Consider the following 25,817-nt stretch of genomic DNA (forward strand, 5'->3'; position numbering starts at 1 on the left):
TTCCTCCCATTGAGGGTGGCAGAGCACTGCCCAGGGAGGGTGTGGAATCTCCCCCTCCGGAGACATCCTAAAACCTGATGTGTGCTCCTGTGTCACCTGCTCCAGGTGACTCTCCTTTGTCAGGGGGTTGGACTGGGAGGTCTCTTCCAACCTAATGATTCTGTGATGCTGGACAGAGTTTCCTAAGCCACCCTCAGCTTCTGCTGCACATATTCTGGCGACTGAGCCTCACCTAGAAATAGCAGATGGGGCACAAAGTCCTGGGAGATGAGGCAGGAGACACAAATGCCCTCTCCAGGAAGACCCTGCTGAGAACCATATCCACCCTGAGAAGCCTGAGGACAGTATCTGGTGTGAACTCACACTAATTTGGGTGCCAGCACTCTGCAGTAATGCAGAACGCTCAGGTGAAGGTTAGATGATGGAGGACAGCTAGGGATCCTGTGGCACTCCAAGAAAATTGGCCTGTTTTGAAAGACCTTGCAGCACAAAGGAAGGTACTCAAATACCACATAAGAAGAAGCACCACGTAGTTTGTCAACAGAGGCACTAAGAGATTAGGAAACTCTACTGACAAGACATTGGCTGAACCTATCTGTTCACTGCGGTGTAGTTTTACATAATGGAATTTTTAATTCATTCTTCAATGTTGTATTTTAACTAATTATTACAAGATACATTTTGTTGTTCCTTTGCAGACCTGTCTTCTTCAGAGCACTAAGTAGTTATAGGTAATGCTATTCTGACATCAACTTGTAATCTTCCAGAGCTTGATTTTTCCATTTGAATACTGTCCTTTTACTGCGGAGAGCTTGGGGAAACCTGGAATGTCAGTAAAGCAAAATTTGAGCAATATGACCAAATTACTACCCTAGAGACAGCATCATCCAATTTATGCTTCACCCTACTGTTGGTGCCCCTGCCAGCACCACCCAGTTCTGTGAATCTGTTTGCTGCATCCAGCTGTTCTCACAGGCTAATTAGTTTGTTGGCTGTTCAGGAAGAGACCATTTTAATGCTACACATTCATATACACTACGTAGCACAGTGAAACCTTGTTCATTCATTAAAGCCCTACTGGTGGTACTAAAATAATTATGATACCACCCACGTAAGAGGTAGCTCACCAACACAGCACTTAAAAGACCACCTGGAAGTGCTGAGGCATGCAAGAGTAATGGGGGAAATAACCAAACAATCCCTTTCAAACCCTTAATAAGAAAAATGTTTCTTTTGTGACTGATTTGTGTTCTTTAAAACACATCGTTTTGTCTGTGCTGCTTTGTTTGTCATTCAGTTAAATCTATAGTGTGACAAAAAAACCTGACAGTACAAATAATAAAACTTTCCCCACCACAAGCAATGTATTAATAGGTAGCCCAACCCCCAAACACTTTTCTCCCTCTGAGACTAACTCAGGACCACGGTTTTAAAGCTAATTAGCAAGGTAACCTTTTTCCTCTTCCCTTAGGAAATCTACTGTGGTCGATCCAAAAAATATCCAATCCAAAATGCAGATCTAGGCTTCTTGCCAGCCATTACTGAACTAATTCCCACAACAGCCCAGAGAGTTTTAGCAACAGTCAGCATGCAACTAAATATATGTTTACAGCTAAAGCACAAGGTGTTGTTTGTTGTGTGAAAACTTTCCTGCCCATTTATACTGCCCATTCTTAAGAGCTTACAAGAGTTCACTAAAAATAGCAAACCGCACATCATAGAACACATAAAGCTAGACACACACTGTAGCACTGTGTGGCCCATTTGTGAACTTTTCAGATGAAGGAGCATCAGCTTTTTGCTATCCTTACCCAGACAAACAACACCAACAGGCCCTTTGACAATGGTTTGTCACAGAGCAGCCCAGGAGCAAAGGCAGCAGCAGCAGGCACTTGGCAGTCCCTGTGGCAGCACCTCCAAGGCTGGGCAGGAGCCCTCCACAGCCTTGCACACAGCTGAGGTCCCTTATCCACATGACAAGGCCAGTGTTTGTGTAAGAGCAGGCCAATGACAGAAGTGGGAAAAACACCTTCCTAATCCATGGGAAAATCAAGAATCAGAGTGGCTTCCTGACATTGGGCTGGCCAGAGGATAAAGCCCAAAGCTAACATTAAATTTACACCACTGGAGCACCACATGAGAGAAAAGGTAGAACAAAAGGATGTGCCCTAAAATGTGCTTTTATGCGTCCCTTTCACAATAGAGGTGCAATCCATTTTTATAGTCATCTTTCACATACACCACTAAATATACCCTGCGTATGTTTCTGGAAATATTCCCAGGAACGGCCATTTCTATTTTATTTGCAACCACAGCTAAAAGGAAAACACTTCTGAGAGCAAAAAATACCTACCTGCTCTTCAATCACACCTCAAATTCCTCAGGAAATCAAAACCACCATTTTTAACAGTCTACCTTTAATTCACAGGTGAATCGGGCTTTCATCTTCATGGAATAAAATGATTAGAAGCTCATCAAGGAACTGAATTCATACATTTCTGGACTATGGCACAGAAGTTAAAATACAGGGAATGGGGCGGTCTGTAGCTCTCAGTAGCAATCAGCAATCTGCTTGATACAGTTCTAAATTCAGTCTTTACATTATCAGCTTCTGGTTAACAGAAGAAATCAGCAAATACTTAGCCAATTCAATAAGTTATTACTATATATAGATGAAACAGGGTCTTGTGCAGTGCTACCATCACAAAACACTGGCTTCAAAACCGTAATGGCTTGATTTAATTTAACCACAGGCCAGGCAGGATTCCCTTCATAAATTTAAGGCAGCATGAAGAGCACCCTGAGTACACAGCACTGGTTCCTCTTACTGAGCACTCCCTGCTCCTCACCTCTGCCTGCAGCAATCCTGCAAAGCCTTTGGTGGGGCAGACAGCACTGCTCCAAAACACTGCCTGCTTTGGCTGAAACATCTCAGCCCGGCTGGAACAGCTCCTTGTCTGTTTAGCATGGTAACATCCCAGTGGAAAAAGCCCCAGACGTGGGGTAGTCCCTGCCAAGGAGGCTCTAGAGAACACGGGCTCAAGGACACAGAGATGGTTCAGGCAGAGTGAAAAGGGCATTGCCCAACACACCCTGAAGCAGGTGTTTGGCAGGTGTTGCAGCAAGTGGAGCAGGCTGTGATGCACTCAGGGATGCTGCTTCCCAGGCACTGCAGGGCCAAGTGAGGCTGAGCAGCACAGAGCACCAGGCACTGACCTCAGGGCACAGTATTAAAGAGGAAAAAACATCAATCCTGTGTTCATATAATAATATTTATTACTTGTACTTTCTTAATTTAGTTTTCAACAACATTTAGCATTTAATTCCATTTCTATCTAAGATGTTAATGGCTATTCCAAGACTTTATTGGAAATAAACAAAATAAATTATTACTGAAAACCTGAGCAAGGAAACAGCGAAAGTTAGGGGAAGTACGACAATCTAATGCTTTACAGGCAAACAGCACAAGAGGGTGAATTTTATACATGGCAAATCCAATCTGCTGTGTCTTTTACTCACCGTTTGATGACTTCGGTCACAGTAGCGCAGCCCAAAATAATCTATTTCCACCAGGTTTAAGTGACGAAATACGTAGCCCAGGACAACCGACCCTTTCGTTGACTTCTGTGGGAAAGAATTTACAGAGCCTATTCACAAAGATGCTCTGCCTTTGTCAGCTATGTGCAGTGGCATTCATGCATTCAATTAGCTTTGTCTAAAAAAAAATAAAAAAATGAGGCTGTTCCCAGTGCCTTTAAAAAAAAAATTCAGCAGCACAGATGATAATACTACGCATGTTTGAAAAATAATTCTGTAAAATACTATTAGGAAGCTGGCAAGGTAGTAATTACATAATACCAAAAGAAAAACAAACAAATAAACAAAAACCCCACAGTTCTAGTGAATGCAGTATTTTTCAAATCCCACTCACCCTTCCAGTACAGGCCTGTCACTCAAACTCTGACAATGGAGAACAGGAGGCAAAACTGCCCTTAAGACCTAAATTATACATCATTAACTTCTCTGTTACTAATCTCTGTAAAGAAGGTTAGTTTTACTTGTTTTCTTGTAAAATATTTTTGATAGTAGAAGGGAGAACAGTCCAACACCCTGAATTGAAATAATCCCACTGTTTTCTTGAATAGCACTTCATTAAGTGTCTACGACAGTATTTGCAAACAATGTAGGGGACAATATGCTCTATAAAAAGCTCACTTCCACCTGAATGCCTCATATTTGTTGGTTCGCCTGGCAGCCAACAACAAACAGATGAGGAAGATGGAGAATAATTACACAGAATGATCCCCTCTCAGAATCAATTAGAGCCTTTGATGATTACAGTCCTAAATTCCACAAGAAAATATGGACATAACTCATAATAATTAGTTTTTGTTTAGCTGCTTCATATTTTAGAAACTACTCAACTGTAGTAAATTCACCACAGAGAAAGAAACAGAAAGTGGAAGCTGTGAGATATTGTTTGTGCAGTTTCACTTTCTAACCTGTGAACAGATAATTTCAAAATTAAAATGGCAAATAATACTAATTTTAAAATTCTTTAATTTAGTTCTGCTGATGAAGTATCAATCACATAACAGCAGTGAAGGTCTGGGTTTTTTTCAGCAGGTGCATTTGGTCAGGATTCATATCTAATCCCATGAGCAGGGACAATACAACAATTTTAGGTGGCCACTCACACACTAAGCAAGCCACGACAAGGTAAACATCTCTGGTAGGCTGGAAATAGCATATCCATACTATTCACCAGATTTACTATATATTTGCTTAAATTAGGAGATGTACTTGAAAGGTTCTCTTTGTCTGAATCCATCAGACTGGTTGTTTACATCAGGCAACTGCAATTACATATTCCCTCAGCATGTACAGTGAGCCTTAATGATCAGCCACAAAACAGAGGGCAATCTGGGGGGAAACATGATTAAAGTAAGCAGAAATTCACTCCATCTCAATTTATCAAGTTGGATAAAGCAGAGCAATACAGTGATTTTATCATCAGTTTCATCAACAAGAAACTGAAGTCAGGTTGTGAGAACAAGGCAAGACAAGCTACAGAGTGACTATCAGGAGCACTGCAGAAAAAAAGTTGGAGCAAAACAAAACACACCTTAAAAATACTAAAAATACAGGTTTGATTAATAGACAGTAGGGATTTAAGACTGAAGTGGTAATTGTCCTTGCTCATTTTATTTTTAAATTAGTTGTCATTCAAAAGAAGCAGAGGAGATATCCCACTAAAAAAGGACATTGTTATCTCATCATTCATGTATTGGACTTGATGGTCCTGGTGAGCCCCTTCCAGTTGGCATGTTCTATGACTGTGTCATATAAGGTAAATTACCTTCAGCATTGTTAAGCATGTCCATCACCATTTAAACAGTACAGCAATGCCTTGGGAAGCTAGGGCTGGACAGGCCTCTTCAGAAACAGCCACAGGAAAAGTTCAAAATAACCAAGCAGCCCTGACTCCAAATGGCACACGCAGATAAATGTTGGCAACACTTCCAGCTGGGCAGTAAACATTCAGAGAACATTCTAGACTAAAGGATCTCCAACATCAGCCACTCAGAGTCGATGGTTTTTGACACAGTTAAACACAGTGAGGTCAGTAAACCCTTGCAGAAGGTATAAATTGGGGTATCTGCACCATGGCTCACAGGACACATCAAGCGGCGCCCACCCAAGCCTTGCTCAGCTTCTGTGACTGTGTGAAATTCAAATCTGTTTTCTTTCAACCAGCTTTCCACTCCTTGTCTGACCAGTACCATTATTCACAGTGTCACTTGGTTTTATTAACAGCACTGAGAAACAGTGATTGAGCCACCAGGAGGAAGCTGTCCATTTCAATAATATAAGTATTATTATTTCACTTACAATAATAGTACACAATCCTGGGAGTAAGCAAAGAAGCTTAAGTCTTACAGGAGTTCAACTTACATGACTCTGCACCAGTTTAGAATGCAACTACCCTTCTTGGCCAGAAGTCTTCTGGTTCACTCAGTTGAGGACTGCACAAGGAGTTTTTGGGGCAGCTTTTCTTCTAAGGACCCTAAAGCTGATTGGTGTGTTAGCCCCAAGAAAGATGCATGTATCAGACCTGGTTTGGTTAAAATTAAAGCCTTTCTTTCCTTTCAGAGACAACAGGCTTTTAAACTGCTTTTTGCTTATACTGCTAGGCAGGTAGAAAACATAAATGCCTGTTAATTTATTCTCTTTTGAGGCAGCTCAGTTAACACTTCAATAACTGCAGGTCCTGCAGAAACAGGTGGTCTGGCTGTGAGGAAAGGCTGAGCAAACCCATCCAGCTCACAATGGCTGGGGGCTCTCCCCCTCTACAGCAGCAAGGTGCTCAGTGCTTTGGTTACTCACAGCAAAACCAGGCTGCAGGTTGTAGCCTCCACAGCCCTCTCTGCCAATCCCTTTCACATCTTTCAGCACAGCCTGCTGAACACAAAGAAGTGCTTTGCAAGGGAACAGCCAGGATGTGAGCCAGGACCCATCCTCACACCCTCCAAACCTCACCTTCCTTAACCTTGTATTTTCCCAGCACTGGGGACACGGTCCATGTAAAACACTGACCCTTGGTGAAACCACTGCAGACCCATTTTCAGTTGAAGTTCTCAGTTTTAGCCGCATGATTTCGGGGTTTCATGCAAGTAATTTGCACCTTCAAGTCAAATCAAGACAGAAGTTTTGCTGATGAATCCCTTAGTAACTACTCCTCAGTCCTGAAACAGATTTTTTCTGCATTTGCTGAAAGTTTTGCAAACTAAGAGAAGCCATCTTATTTCCCCTGATAAAATTACAGCAAAACTCAACAAAGCTGGAAACCAAAACTATCAAAGACATTAACAGGATTACACTCACATCATATGGCATTGCAAAAATTACATAATCTGCATTGCATTAAGCTTGGACTTGCAAAAGGTTTGCATTCTTAGGGGTAAACCCAAGTACATTTGAAAATACCATCGGCAATGCTTTCAAGAGAGAACAAAGAATTGTTTCAATGAGTCATACCATCTTGCTTTACATGTTAGCACTGTGGCTTCATAAACCAGAAAGGCAGGTTTACACTGGCTAAAGAAAATGACAGCCAGAACATTCAGGAGAAGGCTGATTTAACTGTAGTTTTCTTAACCAAATTGAAATTACACTTTTAAAAGCAGTACATAGAGTCCCATGTTTTAACATATTCATATTGCTCTATATTTAGACACCAGAAATTCTTATCTTTCACACAGCTCACTGCTTTTTAGCTCCAGTGAGGTTTCTCTTATGGGTAGTTTTTAATTTTCTCTCTTCTGTTGTACAGAGCAACGTGGAGGCCACATCAAAACTATTACTGACATTAACTGAGTTTAAAGACAAAATCTCTGCCCCAGTAGGAAGCTAGTTCTTCTACTGAAGGAAAAGTGCTATAGGCAGTGTAGCTCTTGCTATTGTCACTTTTAGATCAAGCAGACATCATGGTGCTTTTCTCGTGAAAATAATTCAATCCACACACTCCACCTCTTACCACCCAAAAAAAAAAAAAAAAAAGAAGCTAAGGAAGATGCAGAATTCATGAGCCTTTGCTCAGAAAAAGGGCTTATAACTTAGGTTGAACATAAACTTTGCCTTTTGAGATGCCCATCAGAGATGCAGCAAGCTTGGAGACCGAATTGCAGTATTTGCCCTAGGCAGAGGTTACTAAGGAGAAATTAAAATTATGCACAAAGGCAGCACACAATCATGCATGGGAGTGAGCAGACCCAGAGCAGAAATAGGTGTCTCCAAACAGCATTTTCTCACTTTTCTTTTTGGTCTAGTCTTCCTCCTTACCTCAAGCTCAGAGAAAACTAGACAGCACCACCATTTTTCATCACCTTCCCCTGACAAAAGCAGCAAGGCATGAAGCTCTGAAATCAAAGTTCTTGGTTTTTAGCAATGAAGACTAAGGACCCCTTTTCCCCAAGGCAGTGTGAGAGCCACCCAGGCCTCAATTTGCATACCACATGTTCAAGCACAGAAAAGTCTTTAAATTAAAAATGCTAAAGATTTACAAATATTCACCTAGACAAAACAGCTTAACCTTAATTTCCAGAGTGCATGTCCAAACAGAGAAGAATTTATATTACTGTTATTTTATACATTCAAGGCATTCCCCAGCACAATCATATAACAGAAGTAAATACTTTGAGGAACTGAGAATTTAACAAATACAAATGAAACATCACAGGCTGCCCTAAGTATACATCTTTAAAATGAACCATCCAAAATGTACTAATCCATCCCTGCCTCTCTGCTTGTATCTCACTGGCAGCAGACATGCCAACATGTTTTTAGAGGTTTTTGTGTGAGAACTCCTTGGACTTATGGGCACAGGCAGACCTCCCTATCACTGTTCCCAAGAACTTGACACTGTGTCTGACCTGCCTGGATGCAACAGATCACACAGAATTCTAAGTGCTGTATATCAAGATACCTGTAAATCAGTTTAGCTTTCACTAGCGGTCAATCCATTGCATTTCAGTCAGAAAAGGCTATTCTAAAAAAATGTCTGCACCATATTTTTCTGGTTTTGCAATTATTGTGTCTGTCACAAATTCATCTGCTCAGGGGCAACCTTCTTGAGAGAGGGGTACGTTCCTGAACTCCAGCCAGTTAAACATCTCCCCTTGTAACTACTGGCTGGAGTGCACTCTGAGGCACTGTCACCAATAGATGTAAACTAATTTACTTGACTTTGAAACACAGAAGAAAAAAGAAATTATGCTTTAAAAATGTTTGGCTTTTTGGGAATGTTGGGAAATTATGGGAAATTGGGAAAAATATTGGAAAATTACTTCAGTTCAGTGGGGAAAAGATATAAGCAAGTATAGTTATGTTTACATGGCACAGCAATGCAATTTGGACATGCACACGTGTTAAAAGGAATGCTCTAAGCAGGAATCAAAGCCCAATGAAGAAAACAAAGGGCAAGTAGAACAAGAAATAAGTAATGGGGAGACAAATAAATTTTGGAAACATAATTGGTTACTAGTGCTTTAAAATTGATCTTTTCTGCGCAACAAATGATATTTTACAAAATGGCAGCAACTGGTTCTGTTTAGAGGAATTCTAGCCATATAAATTTTATTTTAAATCTATCCACTAATCTATCCCCTGATATTAACATTATTCAGTTCATTAGCATCTACATTCACCGTATGACAGATGAGTTAAGCTACCAACAATAATGCATTTCAAGTTTTCACAGAAAAGATCTTTTCTGAAGAACTGAATACCAATGAACATTTCCATCATTCTAATGTACTTTGAATAAATCTACACTTAAGAAAGGAATTACAACAGTAATAATGAAATTAAAAACTACAGCATACAACCACTCGTTGGGAATGGTGAAGATGTAGGTTGCTATTGTTTTTCCACTTTTTGAAACTACTCTTCACTCACAGCAGTGTGACCTGGTGTACTTTCGTGTCAGAAGACAGTCCTTTGCTCTGCAAGGTGAGCAGCTCCATGGTTGAGCACTTGGTGGATGAGTTATCCTGGCAGAGAAAGGATGCTGCACCTACTTTTGGCACATTCATTCTCAATAAAGTTTTTGTAGGTGATTTTCATGACATGGTTTCTGCAATTCTTGTTGCAGTCATTGAAATCTTTCTTGAAACCTTTCTCATATAAACTTCTTGCAATTTTAAAAGTCTATTTTTTGCTGCTGCTTATTTTGGCATTCTTGGTTTCTGTTTTGTCCCCTTTTTAGTTATTTTGCCTTATTTCTTTTTCTTCCTTTATTTGTTATGCTTTATTATGGCAATATTTCTCATGCTAGTTCTGTCAACTTACATACAAAATATCAATTAAGAAACAAAAACATAGGTATAATCTTTTTTTATCAGTCATCTAGTCCTGGTACATTTGGTTCTACTCCTCCTATTTGTAATTTTGTGATTTCTGCCTTTGTGCCAAAGGGAGGCACTTGAGGTACTAAAGCCTCAATTCTAACACCCTATCTTTTCCTCTGGTCATCCACTTAAACACCTCTTTTAAATTAGGTGCTGCATGCATTTTCATGGAGCATACTAAACTGATTATGCACAGCAGTTTTAGACCACAGGGACTTAAAATTTAAATATGTCACTTGCTTTGCTTAACTGCTTTAAGTGCAAGACTGACAAGGGAGAGTGTCAGTAAAGAGTTGAGCTCTAAAAGGCTTCCAGAAAGAGAATGTTAAAAATTAAAGACTAGACACTCACTCTGTCAAACTGCTCAGGGATTTTACTATCATTTCAGCTGCTAAAGAAGTAATGAAGTTATATTCTCATTATAAGAAGTTGGCTGAAACTATTAGCTGGCAGAACAGTCAGAAAGTTTTCTGTGTTAGATTGTTTGGGAAGCTTTAGGACCAAGAAGAATGGGAAGGAGAAAAGGTCAGTGAACCTCTTGCCAATCCTTTATTTTGCCATTTTTTCATTCAGAATGAATAGCTGTACTGTCAGAGCTGAGCGTACCTGCAGGAGCTTGTTTGTACAGAGCTCCACTAGACTGAGCAAAAAACAAACCACTTTCTCATGCTCTCCCTCCCTCAGCAAAGCCCAAATTTGGTGTCCTGCTTACCACCTGCTCTCAGCCTTGTTAACATCTTTGCCTTCAAGTTGCTTCTTCTTTTCTTAAGATAATTATTTCTGCTGCTCTCTGACTTTTACCTGTGTCATATCCCTGTTTTTCTTCCTCCTCCTTTAGTCTCCATTTCTCAAAGTCTCATCAGTGTTCTGGTCTTGAAGTCAGCAGCTTATAATGGAAATTCCCAAGTAAATTCCCAATTTATTTTTTAACCCTTTCTAAATCCCCATGTTCAGGAGTAAGGCTACAACACGTAGAGCATAGAGACTTAAATCTTCAAGTCAACTCAGACTTAGAAACCTCTACCAAGCTCAGTTAATTTTTTTAAAATAATTTCTTATATTTGCCTTCTTCAAAAGCAATGGCACTAGCATGATTTTGTTTATCATCTGATTCTGTTGATTGAACTCTCTCATTATCAGTCAAGAGATATTAGAAGAGAAAAAGTTACAAGAAAAACAGCGGAACCTTCTCAGATGCAAAACTAACAGAAAGGACAAAGAGAAAGTATATTTCTTGATCGACACAGCCAGGCTCTGGCACAGGTGACTCAAGGAAGAAAGAGAGGGGGAAATACAAAACAAAAATAGTAGCCCTCTCCATGCAACAAGCCTTTCAAAGCACACAGATCTTTGGAACTTTCCTCCTCCACCACAAACCCGAGGGAGTCCTGCCCCACCACAGTGCCGCTCACATCCCAAAAAGCTTTTCCCAAATACGTTATGATTTTTAATATTTAAAAGTGTTATTTCCCATTTGATGAAGTTCAAATTCTCATTTGGGCTGACACTACCAAGTTACTTATTTCTGCAGTGCTGGCAGACAGAAGGCAAAGGAATACATATACTATCCTGAAAAATGTACATATGATTTCTGTACATCTTTGATAATTTGATTGCCATGGCACTTCCCAGAAAACTGAAAACTTAATTCCTAATTTCTCAAAATAAACATCTGGAATTTCATATTTAAAAAAAAAAAAAAAAAAAAGAAAGATTGACTTTTTTTTAAAAGTCTTCATTTTTTGTTCAATAGACATTTCCCATTAGAGCAATGGAGGATACACTGCAAGTATTTTGTTCTAAAATTAGTTTTCCAGATATTCTCATTAAAAAATGACACACACACACCCAAAAAAAAAAAAAAAAAAAAAAATTAAAAAACCCACCATAGTCAACACGTTTGCACCAGGACAGGAATAAGTTACCCATTAGCAGGCCATAATGGCTGCTAATGGGGAACTCTATACACCTGCATTCTCTCCCTCTCCTTCTAGAATTTCTGGCTGTCCTGAAGAGATGCTATCCAGTGCCACACACTGCACGGGCTCATATTACCATTTTACTGGGGCTGGGCTGCATTCAACTTTAACAGGCTTGACTGAAAAAAAAAACCCAACATAAAAGCCCGTGCATGGGAAAGGAAGGACGCTCAGGGAGCCGCGGCAGCAGCGGGGGATGAAAAGGAAGTATCCATCACAGCTCCCAGCTCTTGTCACCCTCTGCTAGCGCTCCCTGGCCCCTCGCACCCACAGCCGCAGCCAGAGCGCCTCATTCAGCTGTCAATCAATTCCCGAATCATTCAGCTGTCAATCAGCCCCCGAATCGCTGCAGGTTCCAGTCCTGCATATTCAGATAAAACAGAATCCAAGCCAACCTTCTTACCTTTTTTTTTTTTTTTTTTTTGGTAGAATGATACCCCTGCACATAAATAAACACAAAATGCAAGTGTTAAGTTAAAATAGCAACACACGTAATTTAAGTTTAAAGCATCGACAGAACCTGCCAAGGATTAATTCATTCTTTTGTGCAAATGTGGCAGTGTCACCACCAGTTGTTTCCCCTCCCCCTGCAACTCGCACAGGACTATCGCTGTCTCCTCCCTGGCATCATTGCTCATCCCTGCCTGCCAGTGCTGTGCTCCTTAATTAGATCCACCCGCGGTGTAACCCAGGGGGTTTGTGTGCTTTCCCGAACCGCTTCCCAGTTCCCTGCCGTTCCCCACAGGCTGCCTCATTCCACAGGGCAGGAACAGCACCCTGCATGCTCACACCCCCTGGTCACAGACACTGCTGCTTCCCCCGCCAGACATCCTCACCGGCTCCTGCGGACTGCGCTGAATCCTCCCTCCTCCACCCCGACCCGCCTCCCGTCCCTTTCCTCACTCTCCCCTGCCGACTTCCCCCAGGACCCCACGTGAATCAAGACGGGAAATTTCTCCACACTTTCATATTGTGAGACAGGTAATGCGGAGACGCACCTGACAGCTCCAAATGCAACAAAATTGTTTTCGTTTTTGGTGCCCAAACTCAAGCATCAGGAGCACCGGGACCTGATAGGGCCAGTGTGAGATAGCATCCTAACACTGAGAAAGTCTGAGGAAATCTCTCCTGAGAGAGATTCCAGCATCTTAAATGGGCTTATTCTAGGCATATCTTTAGAAAAAAATGGAGAACAACACATCTCTGGCATGGTGACCATGCTGACAGCGATTGTAATCTCTTTGCTCCAAGAGTTTCTCAGACAAAAGTTGCCTGGTTTTCTTTTTTTGGAAATAGGTAAACTGATTTGAACAAAACTTTCATGGCAGAGTTTGAAAACTGATGAGTAGAAAACCCACGAAAAGAACAACCAACTCCAGTAGGGCTAACAACCCTCTCCCTTGCACCTTCTCTTCAGGAAAGTCCCACAAGCTCCTCACACTGAATTTACAGCTATTTCCTCAGAGATTTCATTAAAAAGTCAATATTACTCTGAACAAGCTCTTCGGCAAGGAACTGTAGTGATATATCTATCTCCCTATGAAAACGTAAAGCACAAAATATTCTGTGTGGTTTCAAGGGAAACTATTGCATACCTTAGGAAGATTTTCTTTCCCTGTGACCTCCAGTCTTTTTCTCTTTCAGGAATTAAACCTCTCAAGTAGTGTCTTGATGTTAATCACAGTGATTCAAGCAAGGGTACTACTTTCTCACTGCTTAGTCTTCATTGGGTGCCTAAAATGGGTAGTATATTTTGAAGTGCCTTTATATGACATGGGAATGACAGAGAACAAACCAGAGAACACAATTTGCATGTTCACACAGTCATCAATAAAATGACCACAATCTCTTTATTTTTAAGAGATGTTTAACATACCAAGGTTGTTGGGGAAAGATGTTTTTAACATGAGGCTACAAACCAATTAACTGCTATATCTTGACTTGAAACCTATTCCTGCAGAAGATTTTTATTCTTTGATATGGAGCATTCAAGAAACGGAGCATTTTATACATGGTGTAGTATGATATGTATGATATATACTTACATATATGAGAGTTATATTTTTATATATGGTGGCAGCTTACCTATGTAAGTTACCAAGAATATTCCATATAATGAAAAAAAAAAAAAAGAAAAAAGAAAAAAACATTCACCTTAATTAGCATCTCTACAATACATCTCCATGAAGAAGAATATAAAGTGATTACATACATGTGCAAATCTGGATAAATTTCTTTACTGCCAGCTGATAGGCAGATTAGTGATAAGTATAGTATAAAGATCTAAACACAAACATGGCACACATAATTTTGCAGAATCAGATCCTTCTTTCTTTACATTTAGTACAAAACCAACACATATATCTGTGCATTAACAAAAGTTGCAGAGATGTAAGCAGTTAACTCCTTAACGCTCATAGTCTCAGTATTGTGACTCCACTGAAAAAAGGTATCCTTGCAGCATCTCCATTATCAGACTAAGGAGGTTAGTTAATTAAATGCCCCAGGCATACCACCCTTTCCTATCTGCTATACTCTCTGAGTCCACTTACACATCTCAAGCAAGAAGGACAACAGTTTTTAAAACAGCTTGCTGACTATGGACATGAAATCACAAACATATTTCACATTAGGGGAAAAAAAGGAGTTGATTATTACCAGAAGACAACAAAAATCTGTTTCAATTTTTCACTGGTGATGTGAAAAGAACACATTCAGATTTATGTATATGTGAAATTTATTACTGACTTTTAAGGCAGAGAATTTTAGATTAATGTTAGAAATAAGATTTTAAGCCTTTAGCCTAAAATTTGCACACAGTGGAACTGTGCTCACAGCGTTTTTCTTTGGACCCAAACAGCCCACAGGTCCCAGCTACCTCCCAATAATCAGAATAGAAAACTGATGACTGCAAGAACAGCAGAATAAACTATGAAACTGAAGGCTGATTGTAAAAACTCTTATGTTTAAATCCCGAGCTTGCAGGCAAGCCACTTGTGTATTGTCAGGAGTCTCCAGCAGAGAATCTCCAGTTCTGTTACAGCTGTACCCTGACACAGAGCACTGCATGAACCTTAAATAATCATGTTTTAAAGGATTTTTTTTAAATACTGCATATGCCAAACACAATTCTTTCACTGCAGGCAAGTCATGACATATTCTGCAGACTAGATAATTTCATTTCAAATAGATCACTACTTTCATTTTTAATTTGCGCAAAATGTACTTGATTATGTCCAAATCTTTAAGGCAAAATTACCCATCTCTGATCTGTGTTGAATACAAGACTTTTGGCAGCATTACTTTTGTTTACAGTAAATTTAGCTTACTGGATGATTTGGACAAAATCCTAGTCACGCTGAAATCCAAAAGTAAACAAACAAACAAACAAAACAAAAACAAACAATCAAAAAACCAACCTTTTGCTTAAAGACAGGAGGTTCACACCCTTCAGTTTTGATCTGATTGCTTGAGGATAAAATAATGTGGTTTGCTTAGAGTAAAACCAGCAACACATTCAGCAGAAGTTAATAAAGTAACAGCCCTTAGGCTTCCCCTGTCATTTCAGTTAAGAGGCACCATTCTGTAAATTTTTAAGGTCTGCCACTTCATGTGGACCTCAACCATGCCCATACTCATCCCTTTCTCAATGGGCTGCTTAATGAGATATATAAAAGTAATGATTCTTGAAGTTTTGTTGCAAAGTCAGTGACTCTCTCATTTTCCAGAATTAATTATGACTAACCACCCTTCTTTGTAAAATATCAGGTTTTAACTTTTGCATCCTTTTTTTTTCCTGGTGATATGAACTCCTGCTCACAAAACTTCTCTGCTGACAATAACCACATCAGGACTGCTAGGTGATACAACACCCAAAACCATATTAGAATATGTATCTCTTTCTATGTACGTTACAACATGTACCTAAAATGATTTTTAAATAACCATCTTTGTTTGTAAGTGGAGGAGGTTGTGTTATGATTTAGGGCATCCCCCAAAATACTGATGCTTCCCAGCCAAGGTTAGACTTGAAACTTCATCCCAGATAGCTAGTAAAGGAAGACAGACACTAAAACTGCAAGATTGTCTCCTTCTACTGAAAGGTGCAGTTCTGTGCAAGTCAAAGTAGGTTTCAGTAAATCTTTTCCACCATAGAAGTCTAAACCTAACAGGTGTTGGTTGGTCCAGTATCCACCATGTTAAAGATTCATCCCAGCACTATTTCTCCCAGGCTCTGCTCCTCAGCCACCAGGTTGTACTACAATGTCTCAGCCAGGACTAAGGATCAAGGCTTTCAATTATTTGCCCTATTATATGAATATATAATGAAATACACAACTTAACAAATGCTCTCAAGGACAGTCTCATCCAGCTCCCCAGTTATAACAAACCCAGCAGCTTTCACCAAGATGCCAAAGGTGCTTGACATCCCCATTATCCTGCTGAAGAGAGGGTGGATGCCAGCCTACACAGCTGCTCCTGGGAGTATAACTCATCTGGTTTCAATGAAAAGGAACCTGGATAGTGCAGGTCTCTCAGGTAAACTTCACAAATCTAATGGATTTTGACTTGCCATAGCCTGCTGACATCTCAGTCAGAAACCTGCTAGGAATTTTAGGCAGGTATCCAATCAGTATGAAAATGAACTAGTCCCCCAGGTTGTAGGAGTTGTGGAGTAGTGACCAGTTATCCCATCCACAGCACTGAGATAAAGGGTATTTGGTATATCAAGTTATGCAAAATTTGTGAGATTTTAACTGCAAATTGGCCATCTCCCAGACAGAGTTATGCTGTTAAAATACACAACTTACATCTGGATTGGGCCTGGGAGGACTAGAACACTGTGCCAGTGATGAATATGGCATTCATCCAGTTAACTAAGGCTTGGACATTTCCAATGCCCAGCCTGGACCTGCTGCCATGCAACATGCCACCAAAGCCAGTGACTGAGGTCATTCATGGATGAGTGGACAGCACTACCCTAGTACCTTCCCTCTATTCTAATACACAATTTAACAAAAAGCACAACCACAGAACAGGCAATAAACCCTCACTGAAAGAAGGATGATCAAAGATTATCCGGGCTACCTAAGAAAATACAGAAAATACTCAAGATAGATGCTGAAGGTTTGCCTGGTCCTATGCACCCTGACTTCCTCCCAGAGTGAAGTAGTTCTCACTTCTTTACATTCAAACTGTTCCCTCATTTACAGTTGTCTGGCAGCTTCTATAAACTCAGCTATTACCTGGCTGTCACTCCCTGCCGCAAGAGCACAAACCTCTCCTGGGAACACTGAGAAGAAAGGTAACACTGACTCCATTAGAGAATCATAGAAAAGTCAAAACTGGAAAAGACCTTTAAGATCATGAGACCTACCACTGACCCAGCACTGCCAAATCCATAACACAAAACCACGTCCCCGGGTGCCGCATGTCCACATCTTTTAGATACTTCCAGGGTGATGACTTAACCACTTCCTGGGGCAGCCTTTTGTCTTCCTTTGTTTGACAACCCCTCCATAAAGAAATTTTCCCTATTATCCAATATAAAACTCCCCAGCAATACTTGAGGCCATTTCTTCTTGTTCTATCACTCGTTCATGGAGCAAGCAACCAGTGCTCTCCTTCCAGGTGGTTGTGGTTGTAGAGCAATAAGGTCTTCCCTGAGCCTCCTTTTCTCCAGACTAAACAACCCCTCTCATCAGACTTGTGTTCCAGACCCTTTCCCAGCTCCCAGAGAAGTTTCTCTTCTCTGGACATGCTCCAGCACCTCACTGACTTCCTTGTTGTGAGGGACTCAAAGCTGAACACAGGATTTGAATATTGTCATAATCTGAAATATGCTGCTGACATTTCCTCAAGAAAGGCAGTTGATGGATTTGGGGACGTCACATTTTGACACAGAAGCAGAACAGTCTGAAAACCAAGTGCAGGCAATTGAAAGCAAGTGAAATAAGAGAAACCATCACCCCCACTTGCACAGCTAGATTGAGAATGGTCCATGGAGGCTGCCAAGAAACACATTTTGCTCAATTCAGAGTTGTTTGAAGCAGAAATAACATTACTGTTTTGCTAGGTGAGGGGAACCCATTTGTTATCCCCTTCAGAGCTGCAATAACCCAAACAATGCTGGAGCTCCCATCCTGGGTAGGGGGACAGGTACCACATAGGCCAAATTATCTGGCTAATAATTTTTGGAGAGGAGAAGGGTAGTTTCTCATTACTGTGGCTCTGAGGTAGTGCTTCATATATGTCCTCTATATCACTCTACTTTAGTCCATAATTATGGGTCTGAATCTTGGTTCAAATGAAGCCCTAGCAACTAGCAAGAACCAACTCACTGCTTGTTTTTACAGAAACTAGGCTACACCTAGCACTAAATATAAGGAGGCAAAAGTATGTTAATAATCAAGAATTGAGATGCTTGCAAATTTGTGTTGACTTTGTTTTGTCCACAAGTATTTTTAGTACTATTAATGTTCTTCCTGTTCTAATAGGAGAGTCTTCTTGTGCTTATTCCCACAGTAAGAATAATTTTTTTCTATTTTTCACCTCCACATTTGCAAGCATGATCATGCATCCTTTCTGTTACTAAAATGCTCATTTTTGTAAGTATCTACTTCTTCTTGCTTTTTTGCATAAAGCCACTAAAATCAATACAGCTGAGATGTGCCCAAGGAAACTTCAGCATTCTATTCCCAAACCTAATAAATATCATCACACAACATCAAGATCCAAGTGTCTAAAACAGGTTAATTACCAAAATCCTACTGAAAAAGCCTACACTTCAAATGTACACCAGTGAACTTTTGCACAGCTCCTTCTTTCAAATTGGAAGGAAAAAAATTACAATCCTAGTGATGAAACCCAGTTTTAAGTTCTTTCCCTGGAGATCATAAATGCATTTCACATTTGACAACGGCAAAAAAAAATTTTAAATCTCTATCTGATTAATTTTAAGAGTGCAACAAGTCTCAGAGCCTCGAGACTTTTCAGGATCTTCAGCTGATACCAGCAGAAGAGCCTCAGGTGGGTTCACAGGGCAGTTCACAAGACCTGTAAACACCCGGTGTTCAAACTTACAAATGAGTTGGCTGCACTGTTCCAGGTGACAAATCTAAAGAAAATGTTTGAATAAGTTAGATGCACAGCTGTTGAAAGTCAAAGACATTGTTGGCTCACCAAACAGCAGAATACTGTAGGTCTTACTATGTTCCCCTATAAAATATTTGCTCTCAAATCTGTCACAAAGGAGAAAAGGTGTGCAACTCCATTGTCAAAACCAAGTGGCATAAGTAGGCTCCAAATATTTCACTGTTTGACAAGTCAGCTGGTGACATGGCTGTTTTGACAGCACTCAGCTCATTGTGATCTAATCCTCCATTCACTGCACAAGCAAAATTCTATGCAGAAAAACTGCACAGAAGGGCTTATATACATAACACTTACCAAAATAAGCACAAATTTAAGACCTAACAAACAAACTGGGAAGTTTAAGAGTTCTGTTTAATGAAAAGGCTATTTCAGTAGCTTACTTGAGAAACAGATGCTCATAAAATAGCAGGCAGAATCCACTGCCACTAGGACTATGAAGGGGGCAAATATTTCCTTCTAAGTAATTTTATGACCATTATAATACCTATTTTTGCCTGCTTTCAGGTAAGATCAGTTGCAATCTGGTATATTTGCACTCCTACCACCCTGGGAAAGTTCTGGGCTAATTAGGACCAGAAGTTACACATCAAAAGCCTCATTAATTTATAGTCACCATATCTTAACTGGTATGAAGTACAACTTTTTTATATTATTTATGGAGAAACATGAGAAAATTCAAGTTTATTCCTCACTCTCCCCTGGTTGCCTGAGTTAGATGACATTGATTAAGTCTCCCTTCAGTAAAAAGGTGAGTTTATCCAAGTCCCACACAAAGATAAAGCAGGATAAAGTTCTGCAGAGAGCTGCAAATGTTGCTAGCGGGGTGCAGCACATGGACATCCAAGCATCCCCGAGAACTTACCTACATTGCAGAGAACTCAAGGCAGGGTGTAGTTACAGCAAGAAACAACAGAGCCAGACTCTCATCACAGATGCACAGTAAGAAAAGGAAAGGATCACAAGATGCAGCCAAGGAAATCCCTCCCTAGAGAGGGAGTAAGCACAGACACAGGCTGCCCACAGCCCAGTTCAGAGCACTTTGTTCTGCCATTAGAGAGACTCAAAACTCACCTGGGAAAGTTCCTGCTCTAACTTGGAAGGAAGATAAACCACATGACCTCCAGAGGGTCCTTCCAGCTTTAATGATCCTATCACACAACTTAACACAGCCCACAGAAGAGAGCTAATTAGTGCTGCATCACTTTATCTGCATTTGTCTGAAATTAGATTTGAATGTGAACAAGTGGAAATAGCAGTTTGGGGTGCACATATCCTCTGCTTCCAGGGATGTTGTAAGAAACCTTTCTCATGCAGAAATTATTAAAATAAATGTATATAATTGATACAAGTATAAAAACAAGGAGGGGGAAATGGGAGGTAGTCTGTAAAACTCCCAACTCCTAACAGAACTTGTACAGACATCTAGTCAACAAGCATTATCAGTATTTTTTATTGAAATGGTTATAAATAGTACACTTACTGTTCCAAGACAATAGAGTATTGTTTATCTAAATGCTACTCACTTTAACTTCAAAAATATTTTGAAGGTATAAATACAGATACTGAAAAATATTTTATGTAATTGTGACAGCATATGATTAATTCATAGTAGACACTCTCATGACTATTCCCACAAAATGCTTTTTTGTACTGCTTATATTTATATAAAAGGAAAGCAAGAATTAAAAGAAGTTACACAAATCTCTTAGATGTTAACTACAACTCCTAACAGCAGTGAGATATTCTAGTGTTAACCACCAAGTCAGCTTACCATTAAAAGCAAACACACCAGAAGACAGGTTATGCATAAAGTCCATTACGCAACTCAGCTCTGTTTACCTACAGCAAAATTTCCAGAAATGCAGCCTCTGAGGAATTTCTAAAGAGAATAGTTGGAAACCTGAGGCCAGCAGCACTTGTCATGAGTTCTTTTCAGTAATTATTAACAGAAGACTCTTAGTTCAAGCAGACTATTTTCAATAAATTACTGGGCTGCTAACAGGGCCACTTTGAAACAATGGCACAAGCATCTCAGTGACCCACTCAAAGCCATTCCAGTCACAGCATGATCTGATAGCTTAGCATTAATTATAACATAAGATGACTGACTTTGCAATTCTTACATTTACTTTTGTCTTTCATGGTTTTTATTCAACCAGCTTAGCTCTATGTACTACTATGAATTATAACTGCTGAAAAGAGAAAAATCTGGACAGCTTAAACAGGGCCAGCTATAACCACCTCTATTGTAACAGGACAATGCTTTGACTTTCCTCTGGGAAAGGCAACAGCAAACTGAATTTGCTTACATTTACCAACTAGATGAGGAAAGAAGCCCAGTCCTAAAAGAAACTGGAAATCAATCTTTCACTCTCCAGTAATTACTGCTTACGGACCTGGCAAAAATTAAAACAGAGCCTTGCCATTATGTAGAGCTGATATTCCAGAACTTAGCACTGAACTTATGGATTTCTGCCATCTATGTCACAGAGTCAAATCTGCTATGTTTGTGAAACATTATGTTGATAGAGGAAAACATTTCTTACACATAACTTATAATTAAAAGACATAGTCAGTTTTCTTACTAGAGCTTCTCAACGCGAGCAGGTCACAGCCAAATCTGCAGCTACAATTTGTTTCTCTTAAAGATTAAACTTCATTCTTCATTTATATATGGAAATGAGAAAGACAGTGTATGAAAAAAAGGCAGCATTGAATACCAAATTCCAAACATCTTTATCTGATTTTTTCTCTTTTTTCTTTTCCTTTTCTTCCAGCACAGGAGAAACAAGTGCTACCTGCCTATAAAGTTCAGGCAGACTATATAGCATCTCACAGTTCAAAAGTAATCTCCAAAACAATAGTTGTGAAAATACCAATGAACTATTAATTAAATTAAACAAATAATTTAATTAATATTAAAATTTTCAAGCACAAATTCTTTAAAAGCTGGTTGTTTCAAAGGCAAGAAGCAAGAACTTTTCTTATGAGTAACAAGCAAAGTCCTTGCTCATCGTGGGCTAGGCACCATCAGAACTGTGTAAGATTAGTATTTAAAAGGAAAGTTCCTTTCCTGCCAGCATACTACTTAAAACTTTTTACTTAAATTCTTTTCAGGGAACTTTTCTAACACCTTTGCTGTTTTATACAGAAAAATGAAATAAAACATTCTGACCTCAGGTAATTTCGTAACTCAAGACACTAAGATAGTCTCCCAGGGCAAAATACTATTTCATAACCTCCACTATATAGGCATCTAGATAACTGATGGCTTCTTCAGATTACAGCTGTACCCTGGTTTAAATAAGTGCACTCAATTAGCATGCAAGACATTTGTGTTAATAATGCATTAAGAGAAGATACTTATCCTACTAGTCCTTCATTTTCTTATCTTTATAAAGCTGTTGGAAAGAAAATAAATTAACTCAAAATTTCAGCCCAAATCTGTGGTACTGCAGCCCCAGGCTCTGTTTTGGAAAGGAATATTGTGATAATTGGACCCCACACAGATATGCCAGAAAAATCTTGATTTAAAGCTGTTGCCTTAGGCATAGGTCCAGTTTGTCTATAAAACAGGAGAACCAAATCAGGTCTCAATCAAGAAATTATGCTGTGGATGCAAAGGCCACCTGTTAGTTACACCATTTTCCACAGACAGGTTCCACAAGAGCAACCCATTTTAAACTCAAGAACTTATTTCCAAGTGTTTCAAACCAACCCAGTGGAAGAATACCGAAGACTGCCATTAACAAAGATCATCAACATTGTTGGCTTATCCATCCACACAATGCTGCTGTCTCGTTCAGGCCCCCCAAATTCTTTGGTGTCCAGTCCACAGGCTCCCATCTCAGCAGCACCTCAGGACACACCAGTCCCCGTGTCCTCACATCCAGACCCTCCAGCCCCACAGAGCTACCTGAGGTTGAGGAGTTTGCAGCAAACCTGCTGCCAGCTGGAGAAGCCCACGGACCTGTGCCTGCCAGTATCCTCTGGCATGGGAAGTTCTGAGGCATCCCAGCAGACAAGTTTGCTGCACGCAGAGAAAAATAAATTCTCGCTATTAGTGCGCAACATCTGGCTTAACTTCAGCCACTGCTCACATTATCCACCCAGAAGGACTGGTGAATTGATCCCAGGCCATTTATTGATTCGAAATTATTTTAAAAAATTTTAAAAAAAAACCACACCACTGGAGATTCCAGGACCTAGTAATGTGTTTTTCAATTAAAAACTTTTAGTTTCTTAGAGAAATAAGTAAACATTATGTAAAAGCCAGTTTGATTCCTAATTTGCTGGCCTTCAAACTGCACAACAGTACTTTAAACAGAAAGTCTCCACAGTGAATGAAAACAAAGCCACAATACCACACCTCCTTCTGCTAACAAGGAGGGCACTTCAACAGAAAATCTCCAACCTGAGACACAACATACATGATATTAAATAAAATACAAAAAAACCCCATACTGTCCTGAGGGGCAAGAAACAAGTTCACAACTGCAGGTTTCTCAAACCCCTTGGAGAGACCTGGAGATGTTGTCTCCTGCTCCCCTCTATCCACACAATAATAATAAAGTAGTCTTTCCACTATAAATTATTAGTACAATTTTTGCAGCAGAACATATCTCCACATATGCAATTTAATTCTGGAACTTTCATGTTGATCACATACCAAAATAAACTATCAGAAATTCATCATCAACATTACTTTATCATATACTGTTTCAAAACTGGAGCTTGCAGTAAGAAACAAGTACAAAGATCTTCTCTTCATAAAGGGACTTTTTTCTCCTTTCTTCTTTTTTTTTTTCCATTTTCATTATGGGAAGATTAATATTAATATGCACCAGTAGTAAAAACCACGAAAGAGTAGTGTTTTACACCAAAGCTAAAATGCCTTATAAAACCCAAAACCAATTAAATTATCAATAGTGTCAAAAATCTACTCCTTCTACAGCCAAAATGAATTGTATTTGAAAAAGCATTAAAAGCCACAAAACAAAACAAAGGATGACTAAAACAAGCATAAATACTTTTTGTAACTAGTACCTTTTAAAATACAGCTAAATATTTTTGAACTACAGCAAGTGTAGAATAAAACTGAGTGTATCAACCCAGTGCTACAACAGGAGTGGGAGAGCAATCATCCAACATGACTATTGCCAAGCACAACTTAGTATTTTCTTAATATTTCAATTTATCCAATACCCTTCTTCATGAATATGAGCAGCATTATCATAACCCTTTACAATAACATATTCTTGTTCTAATTCAAGGAAACCAGGCTGCTAACATTTTGTGCCCAAAATCTTTATTGTTATAGTGAGCAGACTTGGCTAGCTTCCAGATGCCCACCCAGTCACTCCCTCACTTCCCCACCTCAGCTGGACAAAGGCAGAAAACAAGATTAAAAGCTCATGGGTCAAGATACAGACAGAGAAATTGCTTCATCAGTTACTGTCACAGGCAAAATGGACTCAGCTTGGGGAAAGGTGATTTAATTTGTTGACAATTACAAGAAGGATGGTGAGAAACAGCAGCAAAACTTAAAATGCTTTCCATTTCTTCTTGCCAGGCTCAATTTCACTTCATTTCTGAGTCCTGCATCCCCTCCCCAGGCAGGGCAGAGGGATGAGGAGCAGGGGTTGTCCCTCGCTGCTGCTCCATCCGTTCCTCTTCTCCCCATTCCCTTAACAGAGGCCACCCCTGCAGACCCCACCACAAAAGCCTTGCCATGTAAACAGAATGTGATTGTGTAAATAGACTGCAGAATAAGCCTTTGAGAGCCTGATTATAGTGTTCCATAATGATGTTATTCTGGAGGGTGGGAGGGGGGAAAGCTCTGCTAATAGGTTTCAAAACATTTCAGCTCCAGCACCAGAAATATCATGTGAAAAATTTCCTTCCCCAAAATAATTAACCACAGTCAGGAAAAAAAAAATAAAATCAACAATTTTCTTTGTGTAAAATAAATGTGTATTATGGCAGGGGTCTGTTTTTCCCACACACACACTCAAATTTTGGAGCCTGCTGTAACAGCAACACTTTACTGGAGATGTCTGGCAGTTATAAATAAATCTACCCCAAATAATATTTAAAAGTTATACTATAAAAAATACCAATGAGCTATTAATTAAATTAAATAAATGTTGTGAATTATACATCCTTAAAGTATAATTTTTAGTAGAGTACTGTCTTCCAAGTTCAAAGGAGGGCTTTGCAACAGTTTTTCTATGACCTGCAATACAAGGCACCCTCTGGAAAATTTGTAGACATTTGTAAGCATTCCAATTTGTAGACATTCCAAAAGTCACTAAAGTGACAGGTAATGAGAAAAGCCAGTTATTGGAGAAAACCACCTGAGCCTCTTGGTAAAACAAGCTCCCTGAAAACATGCCTTCTAATAACTGCAAAGGGCAAGATCATCTACAGCACGAAAATACACCAAATTTATGAACTAAGACTTGTGTCCTGACAAGCTGCAGCTCTGAATGGAATTTGGGCATCACCAGGAATAAGCAAGTGAACCTGAGATCACAGTGATGCAGTTATTAAGCAAGGGCAGGGAGAGAATACAACCCCATGAACTTCTGTTCCAGGTATCCCTGCGGGAAGGTGGCAATACTTTAAGTGAAGAAATGTATCTAGTTCTCTTCTGGTTCTGTACTTCAAGAATTAAAACTCATTCAGATGGGGATTTTTAAAAAACAAACAGATAAACTCTGGAAATCTTGCCATTTGGGAGGGGTCAAACAATGTTGAAATATTCGGTGTTTCA

The 25,817-nt window shown here is 39.7% G+C and overlaps 1 protein-coding gene across 2 annotated transcripts in view; it reads right to left on the reverse strand.

The window, feature by feature from the left end:
- EPB41L4A (erythrocyte membrane protein band 4.1 like 4A) overlaps nucleotides 1-25,817 on the reverse strand; it is a 117,428-nt gene that overhangs the window by 67,670 nt on the left and 23,941 nt on the right. For both annotated transcript variants that reach the window (XR_014616926.1, XM_084225533.1), the window contains exon 3: nucleotides 3,520-3,624. Coding sequence is in view for 1 of the 2 variants with exons in the window: in XM_084225533.1 (XP_084081659.1) it covers nucleotides 3,520-3,624 (105 nt within the window). In the remaining variant the exon portion in view is untranslated. The remainder of the gene's footprint in view (nucleotides 1-3,519; nucleotides 3,625-25,817) is intronic.

The sequence above is a fragment of the Fringilla coelebs genome (genome assembly GCF_963513975.1).
Source record: "Fringilla coelebs genome assembly, chromosome: Z".
Classification (NCBI taxonomy): domain Eukaryota; kingdom Metazoa; phylum Chordata; class Aves; order Passeriformes; family Fringillidae; genus Fringilla; species Fringilla coelebs.